Source organism: Pelobates fuscus, chromosome 5, assembly GCF_036172605.1.
Source record: "Pelobates fuscus isolate aPelFus1 chromosome 5, aPelFus1.pri, whole genome shotgun sequence".
Taxonomy (NCBI): Eukaryota; Metazoa; Chordata; class Amphibia; order Anura; family Pelobatidae; genus Pelobates; species Pelobates fuscus.
In genome coordinates this window covers 268,570,004-268,588,450 of record NC_086321.1, presented here as the reverse complement: position 1 = coordinate 268,588,450, position 18,447 = coordinate 268,570,004, and the positions used below count along the sequence as shown (strand labels likewise).

The 18,447-nt window shown below is 40.0% G+C and overlaps 1 protein-coding gene across 1 annotated transcript in view; it reads right to left on the bottom strand.

Moving 5' to 3' along the window:
- Window positions 1-17,581: 17,581 nt before the first annotated feature.
- The window catches only part of LOC134612809 (stimulated by retinoic acid gene 6 protein-like), a 218,338-nt gene continuing 217,472 nt past the window's right edge, over window positions 17,582-18,447 (bottom strand). Inside the window, exon 19 of the mRNA XM_063457254.1 lies at window positions 17,582-18,426. Within this exon, the coding sequence (XP_063313324.1) occupies window positions 18,299-18,426 (128 nt within the window). The 3' untranslated portion in view covers window positions 17,582-18,298. The remainder of the gene's footprint in view (window positions 18,427-18,447) is intronic.

Genomic DNA, 18,447 nt, shown 5'->3' with positions numbered 1-18,447 from the left:
AACTAGAAAAATGTTCAGAGTTGTGGCAACTGACATTTAATGTGGCTAAGTGCAAGATAATGCATCTTGGACGTAAAAACCCAAGGACAGAGTACAGAATATTTGATAGAGTCCTAACCTCAACATCTGAGGAAAGGGATTTAGGGGTGATTATTTCTGATGACTTAAAGTTAGGCAGACAATGTAATAGAGCAGCAGGAAATGCTAGCAGAATGCTTGGTTGTATAGACAGAGGTATTAGCAGTAGAAAGAGGGAAGTGCTCATGCCATTGTACAGAACACTGGTGAGAACTCACTTGGAATATTGTACGCAGTACTGGAGACCGTATCTTCAGAAGGATATTGATACCTTAGAGAGAGTTCAGAGAAGGGCTACTAAACTGGTTCATGGATTGCAGGATAAAACTTACCAGGAAAGGTTAAAGGATCTTAACATGTATAGCTTGGAGGAAAGATGAGACAGGGGGGATATGATAGAAACATTTAAATACATAAAGGGAATCAACACAGTAAAGGAGGAGACTATATTTAAAAGAAGAAAAACTACCACAACAATAGGACATAGTCTTAAATTAGAGGGACAAAGGTTTAAAAATAATATCAGGAAGTATTACTTTACTGAGAGGGTAGTAGATGCGTGGAATAGCCTTCCAGCTGAAGTGGTAGAGGTTAACACAGTAAAGGAGTTTAAGAATGCGTGGGATAGGCATAAGGCTATCCTAACTATAAGATAAGGCCAGAGACTAGTGATGTACCGAACTGTTCGCTGGCGAATAGTTCCCGGCGAACATAGCGTGTTCGCGTTCGCCGCGGCGGGCGAACACATGCGCGGTTCGATCCGCCCCCTATTCGTCATCATTGAGCAAACTTTGACCCTGTGCCTCATGGTCAGCAGACACATTCCAGCAAATTAGCAGCAGACCCTCCCACCTCCTGTACAGCATCCATTTTAGATTCATTCTGAAGCTGCATTCTTAGATAGAGGAGGGAAAGTGTAGCTGCTGCTCATTAGATAGGGAAATTGATAACTAGGCTAGGGTATTCAGTGTCCACTACAGTCCTGAAGGACTCATCTGATCTCTGCTGTAAGAACAGCACCCCAAAAAGCCCTTTTTAGGGATAGTCTGCTTTTTTTCCCCTGTGTAATCTAATTGCAGTTGCCTGCCTGCCAGCTTCTGTGTCAGGCTCACAGTGGATACTGGGCCCACTTGCCCAGTGCCACCACTCATATCTGGTGTCACAATAGCTTAAGCTTGACATTTAAAATATTTTTTTTTCACTCTAATAGATTGAATAGCAGTTAGTTGTCTGCCAGCTTCTGTGTCAGGCTCACAGTGGATACTGTGCCCACTTGCTCAGTGCCACCACTCATATCTAGTGTCACAATAGCTTAAGCTTGACATTTAGAAACAAAAAAAGTTTTTCACTGTAATAGATTGAATAGCAGTTAGTTGTCTTCAAGCGGGTGTCAGGCCTTCAGCGTGTACTCTGCCAACCTCAGCAAGTGCACTTTGCCACTCATATCTGGTGTGACTATAGCGTGCCTTTAAAAAGAAAAAAAGTGGGGGGCGGGGCCTGACCGCTGAGCCGGACGGACGTGGGGCACCTCGGCTCCACAATGAAAATCTCAAATCCAGGCAAAAACTAATCTTTTCCCTTGAATCTAACAACCTCTGCAAGTGCACTTTGCCACTCATAAGTGGTGTCACAATAGCGTGCATTTAAAAACAAAAAACTTTTTTCACTGTTATAGATTGGATAGCAGTTAGTTGTCTTCAAGCGGGTGTGTCAGGCCTACAGCGTGTACTCTGCCAACCTCTGCTACTGGACAGTGCCACTCATATCTGGTCTATGTCTCAGGCAGGCAGCATTACACACATGGACGCACGGTGTGATGATGATGATGATGTTGTACCCACTGCTGCTTCCTTTGCTGAGTTGTCAGATACAAGTGAAGCGGTTGATGATGACGATGCGTCCATGGATGTCACGTGGGTGCCCGCTCGGCAAGAAGAAGAACAGGGCGATAGTTCAGATGGGGAGACAGAGAGGAGGAGGAGGAGACGAGTTGGAAGCAGGGGGAGGTCGTCGCAAGGAGCTAGTGGCACAGTCAGACAGCATGCATCGGCACCCGGCGTCAGCCCGACAGCACGCCAATCAACGCATGCTGTGTCCACCACCAGAATGCCGTCATTGCAGAGCTCAGCAGTGTGGCATTTTTTTTGTGTGTCTGCCTCTGACAACAGCGATGCCATTTGCAACCTGTGCCAAAAGAAACTGAGTCGTGGGAAATCCAACACCCACCTAGGTACAACTGCTTTGCGTAGGCACATGATCGCACATCACAAACGCCTATGGGATCAACACATGAGTACAAGCAGCACACAAACTCAAAGCCGCCATCCTCCTCCTGGTCCAGCATCTTAGCCACATCAACCACTGCTGTCCTCCTTGCCCCCTCTCAACCATCCGCCACTCCGTCTCTCGCCTTGAGCAGTTCCCGCTCATCTGCCCACAGTCAGGTGTCTGTCAAGGACATGTTTGAGCGTAAGAAGCCAATGTCAGAAAGTCACCCCCTTGCCCAGCGTCTGACAGCTGGCTTGTCCGAACTATTAGCCCGCCAGCATTTTTCGTTGTTATGCATTTTTATTTCTTCTTAGATAACAAAAATATTCTGAGACGACATTGGCAGGGCTATTCACTTGTGTGATCTGTCAAGAATTGTAATTTGAATGTTAATTTGAACTGTGGGGCACAAGAACTTGAATAGAAAACATATTTAAGCCAACTATGTTTTCACTAAGCTTAGTGAATAACTAACATTAACGAGTCGGATTAAACGCACTCTGCACTGGAGGTATGATCTGTTTAAATGACCCCACTCAGGGCCCTAAATGGTAAAACGTTTCACATGTACATACGAAAGGTACACATGGCAATTAAAATCAGAAAATATGTAAAACATTTTTAGATATACTGGTAATTAGTACACCAATACGATTAAGCACGTTGATTAATAAAATAAAGAAATGTTAATCTATCAAAGCGGCTTGAGAAAATATATGTTTACAAAGATACAAAAATATCAAAATCTTCTTATAAAAAATAAATACTGCCTTAAAATTCAAAATGCAAGTATGAATATTAGCACACACAAGCTATCTACCAAATGTGAAAACTATTATTTAGCTTTTCTGGCAACTGAAAGTAACATACTACAGAGTTTACTATATTCAGTGCAATATCTAAAGGAAGTACTGGCTAAAAAATGCAATGCAAAACTAGCAAAGTTGTAAAAAACTGTATTATGTCGGTTGTTTTCTTTTTATCTGGTGATTAAAATGTTTCTACATTATATCACACAGCTATTTGTCGTCTTCAAAAAATTCTTCTTGTGGTTTTGTCTTTCTGTACTTTCAGGATTCATGTTTGCATGTTTTTTTTCAGAATTTGCCAGGAATCTATTTTTGAAGTTGTTCCCCTCCTCTTGACACGATCAATGACCTGAGAGTCTCCGTAAGCAGGGTTGACCTGTTAGTCTCGTTTTCCATTCAAGTTGCACATGATGTCCCAGCTAGATTTCTAGGGACAAATGTTGGAGCCTCGGCATTGCCCCAATATGGAGGGAGCGTGGAGTTTGTTGGAGGCTTCGATGTGAGTAGCGAGTCCGGGGGGAGACCCAGTTGCCCCAGGATTCCCTCTCCATCCTGCATGTTGCGTACGGTATGCCTGGCGTACGCATGGTGACTTCTCGCTTCAGTAGTTAGGACACGCCCCCCTAGCCCGCCAGCTTTTACCATACAAGCTGGTGGAGTCTGAGGCGTTCAAAAAATTTGTAGCTATTGGGACACCGCAGTGGAAGGTACCCGGACGAAATTTCTTTTCACAAAAGGCAATCCCCAACCTGTACTCGATTGTGCAAAAGGAAGTAATGGCATGTCTGGCACACAGTGTTGGGGCAAGGGTCCATCTGACCTCTGATACCTGGTCTGCAAAGCATGGTCAGGGCAGGTATATTACCTACACTGCGCATTGGGTAAACCTGCTGACGGCTGCCAAGCATGGAATGCGTGGCTCTGCAGAGGAGTTGGTGACACCGCCACGACTTGCAGGCAGGCCTGCTGCCACCTCCTCTACTCCTCCAACTCCATCCTCTTCCATAACCTCCTCGGCTGAGTCCTCTTCTGCTGCTGCGTCTTGCTCCACATCAACGGCACCCCCCCAGCTCCCCAGGTACTATTCCACATCCCTATTCTGCTCTATATCAGTGTGTATCGGGGGCTCTGAGGACAGGTGTAAATCCATATCTGCCAAGTGACCCTTTGTAGGGGGAACAGTCTGTATTCTGCTTTGTGTCAGTGTGTATCAGGGATCCTTAGGATAGGTGTCAATCCATATCTGCCAAGTGACCCTATGTAGGGGGAACAGTCTCTATTTGCTCTGTGGCAGTGTGTATCAGGGATCCTTAGGACAGGTGTCAATCCATATCTGCCAAGTGACCCTATGTAGGGGGAACAGTCTCTATTCTGCTCTGTGTCAGTGTGTATCATGGTCTCTGAGGACAGGTGTCAATCCATACCTGCCAAGTGACCCTATGTAGGGGGAACAGTCTCTATTCTGCTCTGTGTCAGTGTGTATCAGAGGCTTTGAGTACAGGTGTCAATCCATATCTGCCAAGTGACCCTATGTAGGGGGAACAGTCTCTATTCTGCTCTGTGTCAGTGTGTATCAGGGGCTTTGAGGACAGGTGTCAATCCATATCTGCCAAGTGACTCAATGTAGGGGGAACAGTCTCTATTCTGCTCTGTGTCAGTGTGTATCAGGGATCCTTAGGATAGGTGTCAATCCATATCTGCCAAGTGACCCCATGTAGGAGGAACAGTCCCTATTCTGTTCTGTGTCAGTGTGCATCAGGGTCCCTGAGGACAGGTGTCAATCCATATCTGCCAAGTGACCCTATGTAGGGGGAACAGTCCAGATTCTGCTCTGTGTGAGGAGGAGGAACGGGAAATGAGTAGCTCGGCATCCAACCTTGTGCAAATGGGGTCTTTCATGCTGTCGTGCCTGTTGAGGGACCCTCGTATAAAAAGGCTGAAGGAGAACTACCTGTACTGGGTGTCCACGCTGCTAGACCCCCGGGATAAGCAGACAGTGGCGGAAATGTTACCGAATTACAAGTCGGAAAGGATGCAGCATTTGCAAAATAAATTAAAAAGTATGCTTTACACAGCGTATAAGGGTGATGTCACAGCACAACGGGAATCTAACAGGGGAAGAGGTGAAAGTCATCCTCCTCCTCCCACGACCACGCCCTATCTGCCAAGTGACCCTATGTAGGGGGAACAGTCCCTATTCTGCTCTGTGTCAGTGTGTATCAGGGATCCTTAGGACAGGTGTCAATCCATATCTGCCAAGTGACCCTATGTAGGGGGAACAGACCCTATTCTGCTCTGTGTCAGTGTGTATCAGGGGCTTTGAGGACAGGTGTCAATCCATATCTGCCAACTGACCCTATGTAGGGGGAACAGTCCCTATTCTGCTCTGTGTCAGTGTGTATCAGGGATCCTTAGGATAGGTGTCAATCCATATCTGCCAAGTGACCCTATGTAGGGGGAACAGTCCCTATTCTGCTCTGTGTCAGTGTGTATCAGGGTCCCTGAGGACAGGTGTCAATCCATATCTGCCAAGTGACCCTATGTAGGGGGAACAGTCCCTATTCTGCTCTGTGTGAGGAGAAGGAACGGGAAACGAGTAGCTTGGCATCCAACCTTGTGCAAATGGGGTCTTTCATGCTGTCGTGCCTGTTGAGGGACCCTCGTATAAAAAGGCTGAAGGAGAACGACCTCTACTGGGTGTCCACGCTAGTAGACCCCCGGTATAAGCAGACAGTGGCGGAAATGTTATCGAATTTCAAGTCGGAAAGGATGCAGCATTTGCAAAATAAATTAAAAAGTATGCTTTACACAGCGTATAAGGGTGATGTCACAGCACAACGGGAATCTAACAGGGGAAGAGGTGAAAGTCATCCTCCTCCTCCCACGACCATGCCATATCTGCCAAGTGACCCTATGTAGGAGGAACAGTCCCTATTCTGCTCTGTGTCAGTGTGTATCAGGGATCCTTAGGATAGGTGTCAATCCATATCTGCCAAGTGAACCTATGTAGGGGGAACAGTCCCTATTCTGCTCTGTGTCAGTGTGTATCAGGGATCCTTAGGATAGGTGTCAATCCATATCTGCCAAGTGACCCTATGTAGGGGGAACAGTCTCTATTCAGTCTCTATTTTCCATGGGAGTTTTGCCATGGATCCCCCTCTGGCATGCCACAGTCCAGGTGTTAGTCCCCTTGAAACAACTTTTCCATCACTATTGTGCCCAGAAAGAGTCCCTGTGGGTTTTAAAATTCGCGAACCGAAAATTTCGTGTTCGCGACATCACTACTACTTGGATTTTGCCAAGGCATTTGATACAGTTCCTCGCAATAGGTTAGTCTTCAAACTAAAAGAAATTGGTCTAGATGAATATTCTTGTTCTTGGGTAGAACATTGGATTAAGAATAGAGTACAACGAGTTGTAATTAATGGTAAATTTTCAGGCTGGACTAGAGTGGTAAGTGGTGTCCCTCGGGGTTCTGTTTTGGGACCACTTCTATTTAACATATTTATAAATAATCTTGAAATAGGCATTGAAAGCCATGTATCAGTGTCGCATATGACACAAAACTTTGTAAAGTAATAAAATGTGAGCAGGATATTGCTTTGCTGCGGAGGGATTTGGATAGATTGGGGAACTGGGCACTAAAATGGCAGATTAAATTTAACGTAGAGAAATGCAAAGTTATGCACTTCGGGGTTAAGAATGCACAAGCAACTTACACACTAAATGGTAGTGAATTAGTGATAACCACATACGAGAAGGATTTGGGAATTGTTATAGACAACAAATTAGGCAGCAATATGCAATGTCAATCTGCAGTTGCTAAGGCCAGGAAGGTTTTGTCATGTATAAATAGGGGCATAAATTCTCGGGATGAAAATATAATTTTGCCTCTTTATAAATTGCTGGTAAGACCACACCTTGAATATGCTGTGCAATTTTGGGCGCCTGTTCTAAAGAAAGATATCATGGCACTAGAAAAAGTCCAGAGACGAGCTACAAAATTGATAAAAGGAATGGAGCATTTTAGTTATGAAGAAAGGTTAAAAAAATTAAATCTGTTTAGTTTGGAAAAACGGCGCCTGAGAGGGGATATGATAACTTTTTACAAATATATTCGGGGCCAGTACAAACTTTTATCTGGAAATCTATTCATAAACAGGGCTATACATAGGACACGAGGACACACATTTAGGCTGGAAGAAAGGAGATTTCATCTAAGGCAAAGAAAAGGTTTTTTTACAGTAAGAGCAATAAGGATATGGGATTCTCTGCCTGAAGAGGTGGTTTTGTCAGAGTCACTACAGATGTTTAACCCCTTAAGGACACATGACATGTGTGACATGTTATGATTCCATTTTATTCCAGAAGTTTGGTCCTTAAGGGGTTAAACTGCAATTGGATAAATACTTACAAAAACATAACATACAGGGATATAATTTCTAATTAGTGGGGTAATTGCTGCTTGATCCAAGGAGACATCTGACTGCTATTTTGGGGTCAGAAGGAATTTTTTCCTAGTTTGTTGCAAAATTGGAAGCACTTCAGACTAGGTTTTTTGCCTTCTTTTGGATCAACAGCAACAACATATGTGAGGAAGGCTGAACTTGATGGACGCAAGTCTCTTTTCAGCTATGTAACTATGTAACTATGTAACTCACAAAATATAAGTGAATTTCAGGCCCATCATCCTCAATCAGAAGTGGTCTTCAGCACAATATGGAAAAAGTTTTCTTTAGCACTTGTAAAAATAAAGAAACCAAATAATAGTGCAGATGGAATTAAAGGAACACTATAGTCACCTAAATTACTTTAGCTAAATAAAGCAGTTTTACTGTATAGATCATTCCCCTGCAATTTCACAGCTTAATTCACTGTCATTTAGGAGTTAAATCACTTTGTTTCTGTTTATGCAGCCGTAGCCACACCTCCCCTGGCTATGATTGACAGAGTCTGCATGAAAAAAAAAACTGGCTTCACTTTCAAACAGATGTAATTTACCTTAACTAATTGTATCTCAATCTCTAAATTGAACTTTAATCACATACAGGAGGCTCTTGCAGGGTCTAGCAAGCTCTTAACATAGCAGGGAATAAGGACATCTTAATTAAACAGAACTTGCAATAAAGAAAGCCTAAATAGGACTATCTTTACAGGAAGTGTTTATGGAAGTCTGTGCAAGTCACATGCAGGGAGGTGTGACTAGGGTTCATAAACAAAGGGATTTAACTCCTTAATGGCAGAGGATTGAGCAGTGAGGCTGCAGGGGCATGTTCTATATACCAAAACTGCTTCATTAAGCTAAAGTTGTTCAGGTGACTATAGTGTCCCTTTAAAACTTCACAAGATTTATTACAAAATGCACTTACAAAAGGTCCAGGTAAAAACAGCATATAATCCACTACAATGTGGATGAAACGCGTTGGATTACAAAATTGGGGACTTACTTGCTGTACTGTACTACATTCCTCCGGAGGAAGTCCAGTGGACGAAACGCGTTGGAATGAAACAAAATGTTTTTTTTCTTTAGCAATATAATTTGATACCATTTGTATAATTCTGGTCTTGATCACTAGAGTTATCGATTAGTCTGTTTCAAGTGGTTTTGACATAGTGAAGTTAAACAGTAAGTTTACATTAAGTTATCATGCAAACATGGATGAATGCATAAATTGTTCTTGGGAAACAGGTAGATTAGTATGATAATATTTGGTCCCAAAGAGAAGAGCTGTATGAATGGTTAACTTATGTTTAAAAATTCAGGAGATTAGAGTGCTATGGTAGTGTTATAGATCACCCTCAATTAAAGAGAAATACATGACTATATGCAAGTATGGTCCTTGTGGTGACAGATAGTTAGTGTTTGTTGAATTATCTAGGTAGTATGTATAGTTGGTAACATTTGTATCCTACATATTAACACCTGCTGGTGTGACAATATGAAGGGTAACCATGTTGGCCAGAGACACTTTTTGGGGAGGTGGGGGCACTATATGTCACGAATTGGAGAAAGATTAAAGTTCTGTGCAGGGATATCATCCTTAGAGTAATGGGTAACTAGTATCAATTGGTAGGGTTATCCTTATCATGGTTAGATCATTTAGGGTAGCTCATACTAGCTCATTACAACATTCATGTATGCATTGTTTCACGCCTAATTTTCCTTCAGAGGCGGCTTGTGTATAGTAAGTAGCTGGATAGTCAGATTGTAAGTTAAATAAATGGTGCAAATGAGAACCCTTCGTTTAGTCCTTTTTAGCCGGTATATCCAAAAGCTTTTAGGCTGTCTTAAGAATCTGTCATAGTCTCCCCTCCTTTTGTCACATCGTACCAATTCTAATCTACAGAACCAAAGACCCTTTGAATTGCCTGAATGATGTTCCTTGAGATGGCGAGCAATAGGGGTCTCAATAGTAAGTTTGGGAGACCTGACATGTTCTTTTATTCGTTCCTTAAAGGGATGGAAGGTTTTCCCTACATATTGTAAGTTTCATTCACAAGTGAGTAGATAGACTAGGTCAGAGTGTTGCAGTTAAAAAAAGACACGATATTGAAAGACTGTTTTCCTTCACTATCAGTGGCTTTTTTAGAGTCGCGTTTGATATATTTACAGGCTACACAAAGGCCACACTTGAAGGAGCCCATGATCAGAGTATTAAGCCAGGTGTGTGTCGTGGAGCGCTAAGGTTGGTAATGACTGGGGACCAAGAGGTCTCTCAGATTTTTGCCCCTAAGTGTAGTGATCTCGGCTTTCTGACCCAGTATCCGTTTAAGATGGATGTCCTTCGTTAGTAAGGGCCAGAATTTTTGAATGCCACTTCTCACTCGGTCCCACCCTACATCGTATGTCGCAATCATATGTGGGGGGTGTGTGCTTGTAGATGTTTCAGATTGCTCTCTTGTATGCGATCTTTAAGCATTTGTTGGGGTAGTCCTTGTCTTTAAATTGTTGATTCAGGATTTTGGCTTGATGTTTGAATTCCTCAATGTTACTGCAATTCCTACGGACCCTGAGGTATTGGCCAACAGGTATGCCCTGCCTCAGGGGCATAGGATGGAAGCTATTCCAGTAGAGGAGGCTGTAGTTTTTTTTTTAAAGTGTGGTCTGGATTGATTGGTTATTTATTGAAATTGTCAAATCTAAGAAGTTTAGTTTGTCTCCTACAAATTCCGAGGTAAATCATAAATTGAAATCATTATCATTAAGGAGGGATACAAACAGGTTGAAGTCTTCAAAAGAGCCCTTCAACACAATCACAATGTAGTCAATATACCTGGCCCATAGTATCTTGGAGGTAAATGACGAAAATTTGTCAGATCCAACAACTACTTCCTCCCACCAGCCCAGGTAGAGGTTGGCATACGATGGGGTACAAGCCGTCCCCATCGCACTGCCCCACACCTGGTGGTAAAACTTATCGTTGAAGAGGAATTAGTTGTTCGAGAGAATGAACTCAAGAAGTTCCAGTATGAAATCAGAGTGTTGTTGGTAACTAGGTCCCCTCTTCTCAAGGTAGTGTCGGACATGTTGGATGCCTCCTTCATGGGGTATTGAAGAATATAGGGCTTCCACATCTAAACTACATAGTATTGCTGGTTCTGGCAGAGTCAAGTTGGAGAGGAGAGCTAAGGTTTGTTTGGTATCTTGTATAAAATATGGCAGGGATTCTACGTATGGTCGTAGGATTTTATCCAGATAGATACTTCCATTCTGTGTTGTCAACCCCGGATACCATTGTTTCTTGTAGATCTTGGGTAGGCAGTAGAAGGTTGCTATCCAAGGATTCTTAGTCTGTATGAATTCATATTCATCCCTGGATAGCAACCCTCCACTGCGACCCCTGTCCAGAATTTGTTTGTATTCATTTAAGAATGGATTCATAGGGTCTATTTTTAATAGATAAGTGTCCTTGTCCTCAAGTATTTTGAGTGCCATCTTGACATAGGCAGGTGAGTTCATGATGACTGTTTCCCCCCTTATTTGCTGGTATGATAGTTATTGTCCTATCTTTTCTGAGAAATTTGAAGGGCCTTATTTTCTTGTTTGGTTAGATTCATACTGGGGTAGAGCTTGAGGTCGATGCTCTTAATATTCTCAATTTCAAATTTGACAGCCACCAAAAATAGCTCAATATTTCTAAAACTTCCTATGTTGGGTGTGAAGCGACTTTTAGGCTTCAAATTAGTCTGGCTTTGACTGATAGTAGTGTCCCACCAATAGTGTCATTTTCATCTAGTAAGGATAGGAGTGTAATTAGGCAGTCATAGTCTTTTTTATCCAGTAGTCCCAGATCTTTAGTTTTCCTCTCAATCTGAAGTTGATGGTATTTACATAGGCCAGTTTCATAGTGAATAAGTGTAGATCTTTGATCCACATGAACTTGTTATAAGCTGGGACTGGCACAAATGATAAGCCTTTCCTTAGGACGTTGGTTTTGTGGGGATTCAGGATACGGTCTGATTGACTAATTGAGTGGTATTACTCAGAACGGTCTTCTCCTTGTGCCTCTTCCCCCTCTGCCTCTGTTGCAGGTCTGGTACATTGATTGTCGGGGTGGGGGGTTGTCCTCATGGTCTAGCTCTAAAAAAATGAACCCCTTTCTTTAGAATTCCCCTCGAGTTACTCTGGTTTGGTATGGTAGGATTGGGAGTCAGTGGTCGGGATTGTGTGGTTCATCTATTATCAGAATCCGTGTGTGAAGAGTCGTAGTCTGATGTCATAATCAGAGTTGGTTCTAGTTCTGGAGTTGGGTCTAGTTCCCCTCACACTCTATATCATTTCCTACACTGTGTTTAATTACACGTGTTAAGACACACCTATAGTGGTGTATACCACCGAGCAAGCCACATTTCTAGCTTGCTTCATACCAATGCACTAGCTTTTGACACTATTAATACAGGGATATTATAACGGAGGAAGAGTTCATAGTTTATCCTTGCGTTTTACTGCTAGCTTCCCGTTTGATTTATATATTCAATCTGGAGTTTGCTGGTACATACGTCCTCAAATATCTTTACTTACTTAAGTACTCACTCTCTACCCCACGTATACATATGTCCAAACTCACATACGTAACTAGAAACAACCTTACTTATAGTTATTTATAACTTTACTTAAAGGGTGATTGCTATCTCATCTAAATTTTGACTTTATCTGCATGTATACCTACCTGAAAGTATCCAGTTAATGTTAGACTCAGACGAGCAATTTCTTGCATTCGAAACAGATACCTTGCAACAGTATATATAGCACACCAATCTCTGTCTACTTATTTATTTATATTAAGTTATAAAATATTTTACCAGGAAAGATACATTGAGATTTCTCTTGTTTTCAAGTATGTCTTGGGTTAGTCACTTGTAACTATTCTGGATACCACTAATACGAATTTCAGCACTTGGTCCTATTTTAACCATTACTATTATTTTTCTTTTTTGCACCTTCTATTCACATTGTTTACTTAGATTTTTATTGTTGTTCATCTACTCATTAGGGATTTAATAAAATTATAGTTCTTTTTTTGCTCTTTATAAATAAAGGTACTTTCTAACCTATTACTGACGGCACTCTCTCTGAGGGTACTAATACTGCTATTGGGTTTGCCTGTTTAGGTGGTTTTAAAGTTGTGGTTGATCAGTATAGATACACAGCATCCGAGCCACTAGAGTACCACTTAAACACCAGGGAATGTTGGGTCACCCACCCTGGCTAGAGGTAAGAAGCAGGGAGGGTGGAAAATGTTCAATAAAATATAATAAGAAGAAAATTAAGTTGCTTCCCTCTTTCACCTCTCACAGAACAGTCTCTATCCTACCCCCTATGTTTCCATACAGGTATCTGACTTGTACCATCATTGCATCTTGGGGGAAGCACTTGTTCCCTTGCTGCATCTTGCTGTTATTATATGTTAGGATTATGTGCTCTGCATGCTGTACCCCTTCTGAGGTAGTCCTTTGGCCAGGGAAACCTTAGCCATTGTCCATCTGCTTCAGTAATATGCCTTCATAACGCAATGCATCATTTACACACACTTTCACACATCTACCATACACACATTACATGCATCCCTTACATATACACTACATCCACTATAAGCACACTATAACGCTTACACACATACATACACTGAATTCACTGTACACACAATATATGCCTTACATACACTGCATCCACTTTACACAGTGCAAATCCCTACATTGAATCTGCTAACCAAGTACACTGCATCCATTATACAAACACTTCCTCCTTCATGTATACGCACACTACATCCCCAACACACTGAATTCCCTATGCACTCCATTCTCTAAACACACACATTAATCGTCCACAAACACACACTACATCCCCTACACATATACACTCCACTCCCTGTGAGCAGATACAGGGGTTGGGCCCTGTTGGCACACTTGGGGCCGGGTCTTGTTATATGTATTTTATCTGTTTTTGGAATAAAAGTTTGTTTTAACTTGCTAAGATTGAGTAGTGCTTAATTACGGTGACATTCAGTATTTCTTCATTAACATAGGCTTATATGGCACTGTTCTTTTCCGCACTGTAGTTCCTTCCACTATTTGAGGTGTGGAAAAGCTCTGTTCTTCTCAGTGTGGGTAGTCAATTGCCCACTAATGGTTTTTCCTTAGATTTTTTTTAAATATCTAGTTTTTCAGATTAAAATTACTTCCACCACTATTGCTTCCCCTTTTTTCAATTTAATTTTACAAGATTGCAAATGACAAAATAATCAAAAAACATGTATTCAATTAAAAAAAAATAATACACATATAATAATATAATTATCAAACAAAAGAATTGTTGGACACTTGAATAACAATATTATGCTAGAACAGATATTGACAATCTATTGCAATCAAGATTCATTCTATTGCATGGCATACAGACTGTCAAACCCAAGCAGGATGACTGGGGAGACAAGCTGATCTCCACCATAACCAGCTGACACGGGTCACAATGGTACCAGAAACCACAGAATATAGAGGAGGCTCAGCATTTTGTTGCTCCCCTCCACCGCAACTTGCTTGAACAATCATTCAGCAATAGCTGTAATTGTGGTGGGCAGTGAGGAACAGCTTTCTTAAAGTCTCCACTGAGCCACAGAAGCCGCCTTCTAGTGCATTATGGTAAGCAAAAGGGAGGGTGGCTAAAAAACATTATTGTGAATGTGCATGTAAAACTATATGTGTATAGTAGTATGTATGCCTAGCAGTGTGACTGTGTGTAAGTGTAGCATTGTGTGTGTATGTGTCATTGTGTGTGGAAATGTGTAACCGTGTACATGCCTGGCAGTGTACATTGGGGTGGGTGTGTATTGGCGCAGTGTGTATTTGGGTGTATTGGTGTCTGTGTGTTTCTCATAAATGTGTCTAGAATGAGCAACTGCAGTGCATGGTTGTATCTATGTTTCCATACAGGTATCTGACTTGTACCATCTTCACATCTTGGGGGAAGCACTTGCCCTAGTGCTCCCTTGCTGTGTCTTGCTGTTATTATATGATAATGCCATCTAATCTGCATGCTTTACCCCTTCAGAGGTAGTCCTTTGGCTTAGCCATTGTCCAACCTTAGCCATTGTCCATCTGCTTCAGTAGTATGCCTTCATAACCCAATTCTTCCTAATTTCCAGTTCTAAAATAAACATTTAAATTAATATTACATACCCCCTATCCATATCACCTTTCCTCTACTAATTAAGATAAAAACTCTTTGCAATTATTTACCAGTGTCGCAAACTTAAAATTGGTGCAAACCCAATTGAAAACAAATATCTTTTTCATATTTTTAAAATGAGATCAGTACTTAAAGTGTATGAACCAATCACACTGAATCCCAGCCTTTCACCTGTTTAATACATAGGAAAAATAAAAAACAAAATAAAACACAAGAGTAACAACACAAAAGTAACACTTCAAAACACCATGAAATCAGAGTTTAGATGCATGTATTATATATAGCATTTTTATATTTAACAAAGATTCTTCACTGCATACAAGAGAATGAGCAAATATTGCTGTCTATCTAGAATATGTAAACATTTGTTTGTGCTGAGTGAGAATATGCAGGAATATCTTTTAACATGCACTACAATAATTTAAAATGCACTACACAAGGCCTGGTGCTGTTGAGCTCAACCGTTTTTTAACCTATCACCTGCAGGACATTGGGTGAGTGTTAACAGAAGGACAATTAAAGGGACACTATCAGGGTTATTCACTAAAATGAGAATTGCTGGGAATTCAGAGTGAATTTTAAATTCAGGCCAAAATAGTCCATTTGGAAACAATCTCCAAGTTAATTCTGTGTTTAGTTTGGTCTTACAATTGAAATTCACTTTTGATTCCCTGCATTTTCTTTTTAGTAATACGCTGTTTGGTGCTAAGGCTGTCCTTTAAGAAAATTTACTTTCTCATCCCTCTTGTGGGTGGCATACTTTTTCATCATTCTCGGATACTCTACCAGATTCACGTGAGTCTGAGGATTCTGCACAGTGTCTTAGGACAGCGATCTCAGATGTCTGTTGAAATCCTTCCCCTAATTATATATATATATATATATATAATCATTACATACAAAAAGGCAATAGAATAGCAGAACTATGTTTATAGTATTCTATAGTATTCTGAATAGAATTGTGACATGTTGACATGTTGACATTTGAAATGACCAATAAATAAGTTATACTACTTGTCAACATGCCACATTGCTGTCTTGGTGATAACATCTTCCAATAGGGTAGTTGCTTGACGTTATTCTCTTACTACATCCAATCTAAAGTTCAGACTCAGAACCAACCACCAGCATGGGGCCATTTACTGTGCTAGGTTTCACAAATATTTTTAGCTATTTAGCTATGGCAGTTTGTAAAAAAAAAAGCAAAAAAAACGTCACTTTTACTTAAAATGTCATCGTTGTAATACAATTTACCAGTTTGAAACAGTAATATTTGAGTTCAGCGAAGTCTCCCGAATAAAACAGTACCCCCCATGTACAGGTTTTATGGTGTCTTGGAGAGTTACAGGGTCAAATATAGTGCTTCCGAATTAAATTCTCTGCACTTTCTCCCTGTGTTGTCAGGCATGTCAATCAAATTTTAATTAATCAAATTACATAATTATGTTAAAAAAATTACTTAAATATACACGTAGAATTTTAATATATATGCATTTATAGGTATTTAAATTCTACGTGTACACTAATGTAATCTTTTATGTAATTATATGTATTTATCTCTATATATATATATATATATATTTGCGGTTATTTGCATTTTATATATAGATAGATATATATAGAATGTCATTCTAAGTGTATTTTGTTACCGATATATATATATATATATGAAAAAGACCCGGCAGGGTCGAAACGTCGATTGATTTCTGTACACCAGTTATGAAACAATAAAGCACTAAGTGTTCCACTTAAGAAGACCTGTGAGTGCATTTTGATTTTTCATTTTTCTATATATATATATATATATATATATATATATATATATATTAATAACAAAATACAGTTAGAATGAAATTACATATGCATATATAATTTATATTAAATTTTGTTTCAATATTTTATTTATTTATTTTATTATTTTATTTATTTATTATTGTAATTATACGTATATATATAATATATGTGTATATATCTATTATATATATAATATATACATATTATATATGTAACGTAATTCTAAGTGTATTTTAATACTAATATATATACTAATATTAATATTAAAATACATTACGTATGAATTTACATATATATAATATGTATATATATTATATGTATAATATATATACATATATTATATATATATAAAAAGGCATTTCATTTATTTTATAACATGTTTAATAATTTTTTTTTACACTACCTACCAGCAGGGGGACTGTCTAATATTTTAGACAGTCCCCCTGCTGGCAGATCCACAGCCAGCTATCGGGGGCCATGTGATCGCTCTTTGAGAGCGATCACATGGCCCCCGGGGGCCTCACTTGCCGGTGGGGGGCTGCCTGGGCTGTCAGGCAGTCCTCCAGAAGAGGATCGCGGCGGAGGTGAGTACGCCGAACCTCCAGGGGCTGCAAGCCGTTATGGCGTTCTATGCCGCCGCAACGGCTTTAAAGCCCTTTAAAGCCGCGACGGCATAGAACACCGTAACGGCGTTAAGGGGTTAAGCACATCTGGCACTTGAAGGGTTTTTCTTTTGACATGTTATTAAACAAATAAGAAAGCTGAAAGACTTTGGCTACAGGCGACAATCAAAGTTATGCATTCTAGTAAGCCTGCATTCTGCTATTGTTTATACCATGATCATTTCTATGCACTATTATTTGTTTTGTTTAATAAAAAAAGTTATTTGAAGATCAAGTAAATTCAGATAATGCTGCTTACCCAGTGTAAAACCTGTAAAAATTGGTTGTATTTAACACGTTATCTATCTTTCTTTATTTGTAATCAACACCTATATTATTATTGAAGTCTGGAAATGCATAGACCAACTTTAAAGTTAATCTATTTTATAATACATACACAATTCAGCAAAACTGTATAAACAAAACTCCTTCAATGTTCAAGTAGTATACAATATTATGATGAAGATAAAAAAAAAATATCTGTTTATAATCTGTTTAGAAATTATGTTTGTTTTTATTTTCCCGGTAAGAAGCATATTCTCTTCTAATATCCATAGTCCTGACCAAATGTAGGTGACGTCTATTTGTTTTCGGATCATTGATTTTGGTTTACATTCTTTTCGGGATTTACAAGAACAGGTCATTGACAAGATTCTTTGTCAGTGCATTGCCTTACAGTATACAGGAACAAATACCTACTGGCAAATTAGATCATTTTAACAGTGTGGTGATCAGTTCAAGTGCCACGGATCCACAATAGAAATACATTCCAGTTACTGGATGAGAATCATTTTCACATTCTACTTGCTGATGGTGAATTGTTATAGAGGTCTTCAAATGTTCTCTAATGTAGGCTTTTGTAAGTCATAACATATAACCTATAGCAATTTTGCTTAAAAAAAAAAAAAAAAGAAGAGAAATCTATGAAGAAATGTTTACAATATGCCAATACCACTGTTGTCCAGCTGGTTTTTGGAACGCTCAACACATTTCCACATCTTTTACTCAAGGAAGTATACACCAGCTCCAGTCTTCTGGAATTGTTTCCTATATTTGATAATACTGGGATTTCTTAGAAGTGTGTAGAATAGAAACCATCTAGTCTTGGCACGTACTGATGTTCGATGTTCTAGAATTAAATAAATAAAGT